Source organism: Cucumis sativus, chromosome 5, assembly GCF_000004075.3.
Source record: "Cucumis sativus cultivar 9930 chromosome 5, Cucumber_9930_V3, whole genome shotgun sequence".
Classification (NCBI taxonomy): Eukaryota; Viridiplantae; Streptophyta; class Magnoliopsida; order Cucurbitales; family Cucurbitaceae; genus Cucumis; species Cucumis sativus.
Genome location: NC_026659.2, coordinates 1124681 through 1138589, shown reverse-complemented (window position 1 = coordinate 1138589; position 13909 = coordinate 1124681). Strand labels below are relative to the sequence as shown.

Sequence of the window (13909 nt, the reverse complement as noted above, 5' to 3'; positions counted from 1 at the left end):
GAATTACGAGACGAACGACTATGCTAGATTGAACTTCTGAGTTTTAGAAACGGAGTTCAAGTTAATACTCTGTGCTTATTTAAATTGACCTCTAGATTCTTTAAAAAAAAATACCATTAGATTAAAATTATTCTTATGACTACTTACTACTGTTGACTTATTATTATTATTATTATTTTGTAAACTATCACCTACTTACAAAGTGATTCATTATCGAATATGACTTCTTTTTCTCTCTCTAAAGTTTGAAGTTTTAATTCTTGAACTTTAAAAACAATTTCTAGAAAATAGAGAAATAGTTTTTGAAAAGTTTATAACAAAAGACGAGGAATTGAACTTCTAACCAGGTTAGAATTGAGAGCACGTGCTTCATATAAAGTGGGGAATATTTACAATTCTACTTTCTCGTAGAAGATTACCAAACTGTTAAGATATTATATAAATGACCCCATTGCTAAAGTTTCAAACCACATCATCATCACTTGTACATCAACACTACCACCAAGTCATATCTAATTTGTCCTAACCATTTCTCTTTGAAAACAAAAAAATAATAATAATAAATCATACAAATATATTTGAACTACGAGAAATACTTTGACTATATCTTTAAATTCTGAAAACTTTCAGGTTTAAAGCTGTTTTTAAAAAATCAATCAAATTTTTAATAAAACGTTTATTTGTTATCGTTTCGTTTTAACATGATATCTTTCACATCTTTTACAACATTACTTCGTATAATCAACTTTTGCACCATGTCAAATTATTAAGATATTTTATATTATTTACTCCCAAAAAAAATCCCAAGCTTTTCATCATAGAGGAGAAAAAAAGGAAGACAAGAACATGGAAAAAGTGGTATTTTCTTAAATAATATCACATGCATTGGTGAGGCAACTCCACAAAGAATGAAATTAAAACACTATTGCTGATGGGACAAATTCATAGACAATCTTAATGTATGTATTAAAATTAAGTACTTTAGTAACATGTTCACAATTCATATCCCTTCAATTTCAACCAAACCCCAAAACCCCCCATTTCCTCTCAATTATGACATTTCTTTTTCTTTTTCCTCTAACAATTGGTTAGAACCCATTTCACCTACTAACCAAACAACTTTATATTTGAAGGAACCATCATTATTTTACTTTTGTTTCTTAAAAAATAGACGAGGGCAGAGTCCAAGGTATAAGCCACTAATAAAATATATTGATAGTTACAATTCCATTCTTAAAGTTTAAAATGTATTTTAATATTTGGATGCATTTTACTATTCAATTTGTTCGATTGAAAGTTGAACGAAGGAGAAGATTGGTGGATGGTTATGGTTATGGAAGGTGTTGGTGAAAAAACATGGCTTTCAGTGGAGGGTTGTGCCTATGTCCCATCACTTGGAAAAGAAAGGAAAAAAAAAGAGAATAAATACCATTTTGTATTATTTATAAATATTATAAAAAAGAAACCCTCAAAATGGTATTAATTAGCTTTGTGTTTTGTTGACAAAGTGACATTATTTTAACAAAATCCTCTTCTCCTTTTCTGACCTTAAATTGAAACATCCCTCTCTATAACCAAAGCTAAAGAAGATTTTTTTTTTCTTTGTTCAAATTTAGATTGAGTTTTTGGGGTTAAGTTTATAAATTTTGAATTTCATTTTGATGGGTTTGCCTCAAAGTCCTTCACCTCCTCATCTTTACCCACAAGCACTTCAACTTAAGCTCTATCAAGCATTCATATTCTCCATTCCAATCCTCTTCTCCATTATTCTCTTCCTTCTTTTCTATTTGTTTTATCTCAAGAGAAGAGCTTCCTCTCTGTCTTCTTCTTCTTCTTCTTCATCTCCTCCAATTCTTCCAACTTCTTCCAATAATACTCTCACTCTCTATGTTACCACTGTAAGCTAAATTTTCCTGTTCATTTTTCTTTTTATTGATTTCTGTTTTGTCATTTTTTTTTTCTGTTCTTATCATTGTTCTTAATTAATTGTTCAGGCTTGTCAAGTGGATTTGAAGGCTGATAATCTCATCGACAAACTTCCCAAGATCCAATTCAATGAAGAACTGAAGATTAGAGATTCTTTGTAAGTATCATCATTTTCTGATTGGCTGTTGGGTTTTTTAGCTTCTTTTGAAAGGAAAAAAAAATGCTTTTGAACAGTCGTCCCTCTAAATCGGTTTTTCTGAATTTGCAAAATTTCCCAATTGATCCCTGTACTGTCCACATGCACAAACCGATATAGATTACATGAATTGAAGAGTTTTTCGCTCTCCTTTTTCCTCCTTCCTTAAAGGATTTGCAACCTAAATCGATAGGTGCACCAACATACGTCCGGATAGATAATATAACCTCACTAAAATAGATATTCACGTGTTACATTTGCATCAAACACAAAGACTTTTTGTTTTCATTTTAATTGAGTTCATTAATTGTCAAAGTAGAATGATCATCTACTTTTAAATGATAATTAATGTTTTATTTACTCAAAGAAAGAAACAGTGAAGGGATAGGGATGGGAGATTTAGTGATTTAAATAGGGGGAGAGCACACATAACAAACAATATAAAGATAAAAGTGAAACTGATCCTTTTTCAGTTTTGTTGATTTTTTTAGATTACCTTTTCCATTTGGAGGATTGGAATCTCTTATAACATCCGCTCTTTTAATTTCGCAAAAGTGACTTTTTAAAATTTTTGGTTCCAAAAGTTACTTTTATTTTTATTATTATTTCTTTTCTTTTCTTTTCTTTAAATGTGTTGTTTGTAGAACCTTAGACCGACAAAATTGATATTGAAGATGAATTGGCATGTTTAATATTTTCCCCTTTTTTCCTCTAGTAATTATATATGTTTCAATCTTATTTATAACGATTCATTCTTTATTCTTGTATTACTTTAATAAATAGTTTGATAAAGTAATTTACATTGTAACTCAATTTCTTAGTTGTGGAAGAGAGAGATTGAGATTTGAAGTCAACCTTAGACTGTCCCTAGGATTTGTGGGGTTAGTAATGAACATTGAAACAAAGAGAAAAAGCAATTAAGTTTCTTATCCAATTAACAGGTGTTGCGTCTGCCTTGGAGAATTCGAGATAAAAGAAGAATTGTTGCAAGTCCCATCATGCAAACATGTGTTCCATATTGACTGTATGAATCACTGGCTCATTTCCAACTCAACTTGTCCTCTCTGTAGATGCTCAGTCATCCCGACAACACAATGCTCTGATCCGGCCGTCGTCCCACCAACCCCACCACTGCCACTGCCTGGCTCATCAGAGCTTCCGCTGACTTCAGACCACACTGCAGAGATACGATCGTATTCGCTCTAACATTCGCACCTGCGACAACAGGAAGGATCAAGTCAGAGTAAATGCTAAATGCAATTATCCAATCACATATTTAAATGGAAGGAGGATAAGTTGTCCTCCATATTCATATACAAACATATACGTATATATTAACAAGCTTTTTGCAACCTCCCATTGTAGTTGAGACAGCTTGCCAGGCATTATGATCTTCAGACAGTAAGAATAGTCCCTGGTAAAGATCAATTGTAGAGAAACCAATTGAAAATCAACTCAAACACTTTCTTGGTTCCCTTCCCTTCTTCATTGCATTAACCACTGGATATGAAATGCTAAATGTATGAAATAAAAAGGTTTTATTTGTGTGGTGCAATTGGTGTAACAATCTCATGCAAGCAAGTTCAGAACACAAGTAAACTGAATGGAAGAAGATTAGCATTAGAACTCGTTCAAATTCTTGAAACTCGTGCATCAAATGATGCTTCCAGTCTTCTGCCTAATTGAATAAATGATCAAAGTCCAGAAAAGACATATTTACATTGATCAGGAAAGAAAGGCTCACACAAACTCACATCCCATTCCTAGAAACCAAATCCAAATGATATAATGCATTATTACACCAAGCATACAGTCCAATCCTTTGGCTCCTATTGAGACTCTCATGTTATTAAAATCTAGTTTGACTACTAATTGGCTCTAAAAAATGTGCAGTCACATAAACAGCCTTTCATTTGCCACTCTTTCAATTCCATACTTTATTATCGACCCAAGACCAAACAAGCTCTAACGAAACAAACAAACAAACAAGGGAAGGAAAGACATCTGAAGTGGAGTTTAAATAACAAAAACAAAGTTCCTATCTCAAACTGCAGGGGAGACTGGGGTTACTACATCTCCTTCAACTTCTATTGATGTCAGCTGCTTGCTTCCTGAGCTCATATTTTTCACTTGCTCCTTAGAGCATATAAAAATTCTCCTGACCATGTTACGGAATTCTCTGCAAAAGTTGGAAAACAAAGTAATTAGTGGAAACAAGGTGTAGAAAAGGAATCGTGCCGATTGTACTTGTAGTATATGATGGTACTCACTCCCATGGATCATCTCCAACAAGCATCATATCCCCTTCATCGTCGGTATATACAATCTCCCACTTATCTCGAGCACACAGCTGTCCCCTGACATCAAACATCTTCTCAAGTTCATCTATTAGTTGGTCATAGCCTTCTAATATGGTTAAGTCCACTGCCCTACCCACGGCCATTCCATGCATGAGAACCTTTTGGCACAATTGGACACCAAAGAAAAGAGAAAAATGAATTCTCTACTTAGTTCATGAATACAAAATTCTTTACAGCTAAATTGAGGGAATGAGTTTAACTTCTGCACCTTGGTGCGGCTTCTAGTGTTAGCTGAGCTACTTTGATTGCATTGAATCTCCTTCAGAGATGCTTGTGATAGTTCTGATTTTCTTTCTATAGAGACTTCTAAGTTGTCAGATTTTGGATCGGACTGAGCCACGGATAAGGTACTGATGCGCCCATCTGTGTCGCTAGACCCACTGCTTGGTTGAGAAGATGCTTTCTCAGCAGCCAAATGATTGAGATCAATACCAAACAATCTACAACTAGCTACCGTTTCACCTTTCTTCCCACTTTCAATGGGGTCAAGTATTTGATCATCACTTAACTTAACCAAGTGAGAGGTTGGAGTTCCTAATAGAAAGGTCCAACCACTGCTAGGGACAGTTTTGGAATCCTGCGCCATGTCATTTACTGGGTGTTTATAACTATTCGATTGAGTAGGAGATAGCCAGGTATCAGTCTGTGTTCTTGATACACATGAACTGTTGCTGATAGTATCTGTCTCTCTATGGTGACACGATTCATTATTTTCACCTTTTCTGCCTTCAGCTGCATTACTGCATTGCTTACCATCATGTGACTGTGCCAATCCAGAATCCCAATGTGTTGGCTTAGTCAAATCAGCACCATCTGCAGTTCAATCAGAAACCAAAAATAAAATAGGTGGTGGAAAACAAATGGTACTGACTGATCCAGTGACTTGCACATATGTACATAAGGAAATGAAACAAGATAAAAAACAACAAAGAGCTGAAAGAAAACCGTCACACCATGAGCTGGAGTTGGTTGTCGAGGCCTTTTATTTTTTGAAATGGGTTGAGATAGACCTGTGACTGCTGAAGACGTGAGTGGTTCTATATCCCAAGGTGATACCCTGTCAGGTCTTAGAATAGATGTTTGTTCATCCCATTGTACCTGGAAACAGAATTAAATTAAGTAAATAATTCAAAAGAGATTTAGAACAGTGACATTTCTGGTGAGACTTGAGTTTAAGAGCAACTCACTCTTAGTGATCTCCAGCTTGAATTAGGCCAATGAGGTGAAATATCTACAGCTCCAATTATAGTTCCTGAAAACCTAATTAGTCAAAAAATTAAAAAAAAAACAAGGAAAAAAAGGTCAAGAAATAAAACTCAAAATAATATTCCAGTAATTTTATTATTCACTTCACTACCTTCTCTCTGGAGAATCCTCTCCCTCAAAACTCATGTTAAATCTCATGCCAACAGAAAACTTGTTGTTGACAGCTTCCAAGTATTTATTGAGGCTTATTATGAACTGACAAGTCCTGATTTCAGGAGAAAAACTTCAGTCCACTTCAGTGAAAACATAGTTGACTTCAGAATTAAAATCCTGAGTACCTAGGTTTATAATAGACTACAAAGCGGGTTTGAGTAGTAACAGCATGAGATGCAGTTGCGAGCACCCCTAGGTGCATGCTCTGACTCGATATCACAGATGGTGGCATGCTGCTTTGCTGTCGAGCACGACGCCTTACCCCAACACGCAACTCTCCATTGTCTCCCCTATTAAAGCAACTCTCAAGATGAATTAAAGCTTGTACAAGAACGGAACTTTAGTACAGATTATAGTTCACATGTTGATACATTATGTTTTAAAGGCCTAATAAAAAAGGCAGTTAGCCCCAAGCACTTCATAACTTGTTAACTAATTATGTAATTCCAATATTAAGTTATGTTTCTAACTAGCTTAAGTTGGCAATCGATATTTTCATAAACGTTTGCAACATTTGAATGTTCCATCGTCTATAAGTTTTATACGACTCTCTTCCACACTTGAGGGCAGCTGGCTGAGGGCTCTAGAATAATAGTCAAGAAAATTATCATTGAGCTGCATTCTCATAATTACAACAAATACTGCTCGCTGTTATTCTTCTTTAGGTGGAAGAGGATCTGGCTAGAAAGAAAATATCATGTTATGCCCTGATAAAACATCAACATAGGAGGGGAAGAGAGTCATTGCAAAGACTTGAAGTTAGTTGGTGATTGGCCCAAAAGTTAAGTTGATTGGTGAAGGTAATTTGACCCAACAAAATGGAAATCGATATTAATTAAGGAAATAACATTGATCACAGATACACCCAAAAGTTTAAACTAATGGATGAAGGTTGTATCATTTACAGTTATGTGTGTGGGATTGGGGAACAGTGAGAGAATGTTGTGTCTGTTATATAAATAAGAGAATATGTGACCTAGAGGGGCAGTCGCAGTGATTTCCTTGGGAGAGAAGTCTGTAGAGTGAGGAAAGATTACCGGCCCTAATAGGCTGGGGAGCGATTGTAATTGCTTTCATTTCGTTTCATGTCAATATTGGGGAGTATCCTTACATATCACTGCTAATGAGCAATACTCGATGAATATTCTACAGCAGAATTGTTTGCTCGTGCATAGAGGTCTGGGAGAATCTTCATTCAAACAAACAATAATTTGTGAGACCACAAAAATATGTGGTCCAAGAATAACGTCTTTGTTTTTCTAAATTACTACTCTAGTCCTATATTTTTAGTTTAGCCAAATAGATCCATAAACTTGAAAAAATGTCTAATAGCTCTCTAAGCTTTCAATTTTGTGTCTAAAAAGTATCTAAACTTTAATAGGTATCTAATAGACTTTAATAGGTATCTAATAGGTGCCTAAAATTTTGATTTTGTTTGATAAATATTTTAGTTTTCAATTCTTGTCTTAGAACCTTGACCTATTTGACATTTCTTAAAATTCATGAATCTTTGGACACAAATTGAAAGATTACCATCCTATTAGATATAATATTCAATTTAATGTTTAAAAGATTTGTAAAATTTAAGAGATATTGAAAATGTACGTGTGACTTCTAAGCCATAAATTGAAAATTAGAGTTTTATTCAACATTTACTCCTTGATATAAAAATCAAAGGTCTAGACTCAAACATGAAAGTTTGGGACTAAATCAAATCCTATTTCTATATCATTAAAGAGTATAAAAACAAGTACTTGCATTCTAATTTTCTTAGAGATCATTAAAAAAATATTATCATTTTCTTTCTCAAGTCATATTTCCTGGTCATAGCTACGATATCAACTATTAGTGCGTTCTTCGTGAAATATTGGAGGTATTCTCTTGGATTGTTTTTGAAGTTTTTCAAGCAGTGTTAGGAGGAGAAAACTGCAATCATTAGCATACGTTATTAACCTTTAAGGTAATTTGCAGTAAGCATGCAGGCTAGGAACTTAAGAACACTTGGGGCATTTTGAGTATGTTGAGCAGCCAATGAATCTAAACCCCGTAGCTTCATATGGCATATTTGTGCAAGACTAGGCCCTTTAGTTTTATTTTTCAGTGGGGCTAAGCCCTTCGGTTTTCCACATATCACTGCATGGTGTACCCTATCTCTTTCCGTCTCTTTCTCTCTGTTCACGTGCCTTAAAGTTATGTATTTGATTGATGTCCTAAAAACCTCAGCCCAGAAAGTTATCATAGTTCGATTCTTGCGCATAAAATGCAATGGACAGAGGAAGAGATGAAGGATAATATTGATACCTCAAGAATACAAAGGAATCCCCAGCAGATAATCTCTTGGAAGTAACAAATGTACTCCACCCAGTTGTCAGCAGGTGCCTTCGTGGCTGTCCTGGTCATTTAATAAAGAAACTTTTATCCGCAAAGCAAACTGGATAAACAAACTCTCGTGCTGCTTATAAAAGAGGATCCCTTAACTCATTAAGTTATTAACATATGATGAAGCAAATTACGTAGACCAATAATAAATCTCTTGTATAATATCTATAGAAGAAAAGATAAAGCATTACCTCTGAAAATATGCTTGAATCTCCACTCATATCCATGAAGATCCTTGGCTACCAGATCCTGAGTTGGGGTAGCCAGAGTCATGTCCTGAAAAAAATTCAGAACAGAGATTAAGAAGTTGAAAGCTTGGAGAACGAGGGAGAGAGCAAAAATTTTATAGGAGGAATTAAGAACTAGTCTCACCAAAGGTGGTAGGCACTCGGTGGCATGTTTTCGGAGGACAGAAAACCCACCATGAGTGCTAGTATCAGAAGCAGTTAAAACCTTGCAGAACGAATGAACAACTGGTCTAGGTGGTTCGGGAGGACATGGATCCATACTTTTAGGCTCATTTTGCTGCAGATATACACGAAAAATGAAGCCGATTGTTAAGCAGAAAAAACACTTTGAAATTTGAAGGACCAAATTCTCTGGTTCTTACATTTGATTCTGGCATCAAAGTTATTTGCGCATAAACCTCGTCCGATTCATGATCCGCCTACAAGCAATAACTAAAAATTCAATACTTTATTCACCAATAACTGAAAATTTCGTAAATGACTAGCCTAAAAGAGGAAACAAACCAATACGGCAATACCAATACTTGAAATCTAAAAGGGTACAACAAGATGAACAGTTCATGTAGAATATTTGAAGATTTGATATATTGGAAAAGGGACAAAGAATGAGAAGAACAAAGTAAGAAGGATGCAAGGTACTCTTCTACCTAGATTCCCTAATCTCAATACCCATCTTATTTAGATAAAAAATAATTTCATCAATACCAAACTTAAAATGAAGTCCACATAATAACGGAGCATCTTAAGATGAGAAAGAGTAGTACCAGCGGCTCAATATGAATTACACGACATAGAATCTTCGAGTCAAGATTAAACAGAGGAATTCTCTTATTCAGCTCCAGATTCGTCGATGCCTCTAACTACAATCCATAAGAAATGTCATAATCCCAATTCAAAGCCACATACACAAAATAATGATTCAGAAACTGAAGAACGACAGACTACAATATTCAACGCCCATAAAACAACAAACACGCCAACTTCAATGTTCCTCATGAATCACGCTTTTCAGAAACAAATTCCAAGTAAATAAACACAAAACAAGAACCGATCTGAAACGAAAAGCACCAAACAGAAAGAAAAAAAAAAGACGAAGAAGAATAAAACATTAGACAGACTTGTTCCATATGGCCCTGAGGGAAATAGAAGACTCTCTCATCAACGCGAGGTATATCAACCAGTGGACCTGCACAAGCCCTCCATAGCTCCATATACAGATCATCTCTTCCACAACCTATCAACAAACCACTAATCTTAAACACAGAGCAAAACAAGGACATAAACAAACAAACAAAATCCAAGATTAAGACAATTTACCTTGGGCCGAAACACAAGACTGCCTATACGAATCTCCTCCATTATAAGTCATCGTCAAGCTCCAAAGTAAAACAACAACCAAAAATCAATGCAACTCAAAACAAATCCCCGAACGCCCCTGAACACACACGATCAAAACCAACCATGAGGTACAAAACCACCGAAAAAACTCACTCCAATTCCTTCCTCCACAAACTAATACACATAAACACAAAATCTCCCATTCCACAACACACAGTCAAAGCTCAAACAACATCAATAACGAAATTAAACCATCAACACAAACCTTAAACTCCTTTCGTGACCGCACACCGTTAACAAAATCAAGAGCCGATCCTCTTTGTCGCTGGTCAGGGGGGAAAAACGCCGTCACAAGAAAAGAAAAGAAAAAGAATCGTGAAACGGCTTGGCGCGCGTCCTATTATACGGGAACTAGTTCTGTAGCAGCCCGAACTGTGAAGCTTCAGTAGGCTGTAAACTCAACCAGGGTTAGATTTGTAAGCGGAGAAGATGATTAAATGGACGGCGTGAGAAACGAAAAGGAGTGAGGAAAGGAAGAAAGAAAGACGGAGAAAGAAGGAAACTAAAGGAGGTTAGATAACGGAGGAAATAGTACGGCATCGGCATGCGTGTTGTTTGGGTAACGGAAGACATGAGGTGTTAGCAACGTTACCGTTAAGTAACGTCCCTTTCGTTGTCTGCTTCATAGCAGGCAACATGGTTGGCTCAACTTAACCAAGCAGAATATTTTATAGACTTTTTTTTTCTTTTTTATTTATTTTATTTTATTTTTAGGTACAGATATTCCATTTCGGGGTTATGACCATATATCATTACAACGCTGACCTGGATAATACTTCTTTCTTCTTTTTTTTCTTTTTTTCTTTCTTTTCTTTCTTCTTTTTAAATTTCCCCATGCACGTTTTTATAAATATGTATGCATCACTTCAATTTCGAGGAATTTTCATAATTAAAAACAATAATATTGAATGCAAATTACAAAATGAATAGGAAATTTGATTAAATTTTAGTTTTTTTTGGGGTAAAATGTTGAATTATGCTTGGCATAAGCCCAAAAAAAACAAAAGTTACTAAATGACAAGTTTTAGATAAGGTGGGAGCCATTTTTGTATCGATTTAATCTTATTCATCGAAATTTAGGTTTGAGTCAAATAACTGTTCAATTATACATTTGACTGACTATACGAAAAAATGATGCCTTAAAAGACACAATTTTGATGTATTTTTGTAATGAAGTCATGCGTTGAAGATGCGGTTTGGTTTTAAATTTTTTCTTGTGGTCCATTCTCCTTTTGTCTTTACCACCATCCTCTTTTTTTGGTTGGGTGTGGGGGAAAATGCCACCATCTTTTCTTTACGATGGACTTTTCTTTTTTGTACGACGATTTGAAAAAGATTCGAACATTTGATTTCATGATGAAAATTGTACTTCGTATACCAATCGAATTTTGCTTATATTATTTATTTAACTTAAACTTAGATTCAAAACACACTATCTTTATCGAGATGTCTTTAATTTGATATTTGGGTACACTCCCAACAACCAATTACAAGTTAATTTTGTATTTTCTATGTTAAGTTATTTACGATTTTGACTATATGGTTTAGATAAGTGTGTTATATAAACTCCAACCACAAAGACATATATGTATGTATTCTAAGTTTTTATTCTCAATAAAACAATCACCATCATCTACTAGTTAATACACTATCAATGAATTACATCAATTTGTATATCAAAACGCTGTTACTCTCATCACTTAAGATGGACATTTTTAGTAAACAAAATTTGTTTTAAGGATAAATTGCTAAGATATCACATCTCAAATAGCATTCTAATAGAACGTTCTAGGCTCAATTTTTGTAGTATAATGAAACGAGATATTAAGAATTTATTTTTTTAAATAAAAGTAAGTAAATATAAATTACATTTCAAGTATATATTAATTAACAAAAATGTTATGATTGATCAACTTTTTATTATTTATTTTTTAAGAATGGATGTAGTTAAGAATATTAAAGACAAAGGAAGGTGAAATTGAGAATCTAAGAAGATTAAGGGCCAAATATAGAATAACTCAAAGATTAGGGACTATTATCCATTAGGAATGTTTTGGCTAAATTTAATAGAAGAAAAAAAAAAGGTATTAATTATGGGGAAAAGATTATGGAGGGTAGTGGTGCGTTGGATCATGGCCGATGACGTAAGCTGAAGTGGAAACTCCTATTGTCTTTTCCTTCCCATTAGACCCACATCATTTGAACCAAAGTTGGACGGTCCTGCTCACTCCACGTCAGCAAACCTTTTCTTTTTTGTTGGAATAAATGTTTTCACAGAATGGATTTTTTTTTTAAATGAAGACAAATATTTATTTGAGTTACCATTACAGCTTACTATGTACGATAAAGAAACAAAATTATTTGAAAAATATGTATAAGTATACAAAATTTTATAGTATATTCGTGATAGGCAATCATAGGTACTAATATACATATTTAAGTAAATTTTTGGGATAAAAACTATTTTAAGATTGTAAAATCATCTCTTGCTTAACGTTACATCAAAATATTATTTTATTAATATTTTTACCATTTTATGTTTATTGATGTTTTAGTTAATTGCTATAATATTTACTATTTACTTATCAAACTAAAATAGTTTACTTCTTAAATACTCGTTATAAAATTTATAAATGTCTTAGTTCATTTTGCTATTTTTTTATACTTTTTTGTTTGTGTAAAATATTTAGGTTAAAATTATTTTAGTCCAATTTTACTCTAATTTTAGACTCTATACGTTTAGTATTTATTAAAATTTTAATGATAAAATTATTTAAAATATTTAAAAATAGATTACATTCAAGTTTTATCGTGTCGTGAAACAGTGACAACAATAGCAAACAATGATGCAAGCAAAAACAATCACATCGACGACCATAAAACAAAAACTGCAAATCTACTCATTTCTTCCGACCCAAGCACAATCCAAATTTTAGATGTCATAGTAGCCAATTTTTCACCCAATGTAATATAAAAATATAAAACAAAATCCTTAAACCATAGTTTTATTTTTATATTTAAATAATAAAATTCAACCCTGCCATTTACAAAAATCATTTAGTTTAAAAGCAACACATTACAAATGTTAAAACAATATTCACAAAAAGAAAATAGAGGAGTAGGTGCATTAGACACAAATTACTAAATGAATTTATTTTTACTTATTGACTTAAAACTTTTAAGTTTGAGTGATTGTTTGAGAGCTAAGAAAATCATAAATCACATACAATAGTTGTTGTAATCCATGAATCTATCTATATAAACCAAAATATGTGTAGTTGAACTTGAACTATATTTGTCACATAGTCCCTTCTTTATGGATTTTATGTATTAAACTATACCAATATATATTGGGAAGTAGAATTAAGATTTCGGAAAATAAAAATATATGGTTAGTGAATTGTGATGAAAAGTAGAGGATTTATAAAAAAGAGTATTCCCACGTGGATGGAAATTAGCTGAGTTGAGGGCTTGGAATTTGATATTAAAACGAAGGAATATGGAAGATAACAAGGACAGACCAATCAATTGGCTCCAACGTGTTTCCTCTGCCCTGCAAAATATTAGGCCCCATTTTTTTCTTTTCTCTTTTCCCTACTTTATTGCCCGACACCTGTCCTCTTATCTAGTCATCATTTTTTCTAAAAGAAATATTATATTTTCCTCTTTGCATTTTGGTCCCTTCACTATTTAGATTCTTTCACTTGGCCATCTCAACTTTCAAAATCTTTTATAGGAAAATGTTTATCAAGCAAACATTTTCTTTGAAATTAATTTAAAATTTAGATATTTGTTAGATTTTTTTATATGTGTTTGATTTAAAAATTAATTTTTGGTAATTATTTGGTTTTTAAAAATTAAGCCTATTTTAAATAAAAAAATTTAGTTAATTTTTAGAGATGAAAACGAGTTTGCCCGCATTTAAAAAATATTTTTCTTAATGTATTTGGTAAAAAAATTTGATTTTGTTTTTATTTTATTTT

At 33.4% G+C, this 13909-nt stretch overlaps 2 protein-coding genes across 2 annotated transcripts; one reads left to right on the top strand and one right to left on the bottom strand.

Annotated features, from left to right (window-relative positions):
- The first annotated feature begins 1512 nt into the window (after positions 1 to 1512).
- On the top strand, positions 1513 to 3602 carry LOC101207251 (probable E3 ubiquitin-protein ligase RHA4A). The gene is made up of 3 exons (XM_004143813.3): positions 1513 to 1898; positions 1995 to 2083; positions 3064 to 3602. The coding sequence occupies exons 1-3, from the start codon at positions 1662 to 1664 to the stop codon at positions 3326 to 3328; spliced, it is 591 nt and encodes a 196-aa protein (XP_004143861.1). The 5' UTR covers positions 1513 to 1661; the 3' UTR covers positions 3329 to 3602.
- A 156-nt stretch (positions 3603 to 3758) lies between these two features.
- On the bottom strand, positions 3759 to 10494 carry LOC101209208 (auxin response factor 9). Its single transcript, XM_011656390.2, has 15 exons — positions 10132 to 10494; positions 9846 to 9963; positions 9647 to 9762; positions 9293 to 9388; positions 8891 to 8947; positions 8653 to 8805; positions 8472 to 8556; positions 8203 to 8293; positions 6027 to 6191; positions 5840 to 5953; positions 5670 to 5742; positions 5436 to 5580; positions 4691 to 5295; positions 4393 to 4580; positions 3759 to 4301 (listed from the first exon to the last, which is right to left on the bottom strand). The coding sequence occupies exons 2-15, from the start codon at positions 9895 to 9897 to the stop codon at positions 4166 to 4168; spliced, it is 2076 nt and encodes a 691-aa protein (XP_011654692.1). The 5' UTR covers positions 9898 to 9963; positions 10132 to 10494; the 3' UTR covers positions 3759 to 4165.
- Positions 10495 to 13909: the final 3415 nt, after the last annotated feature.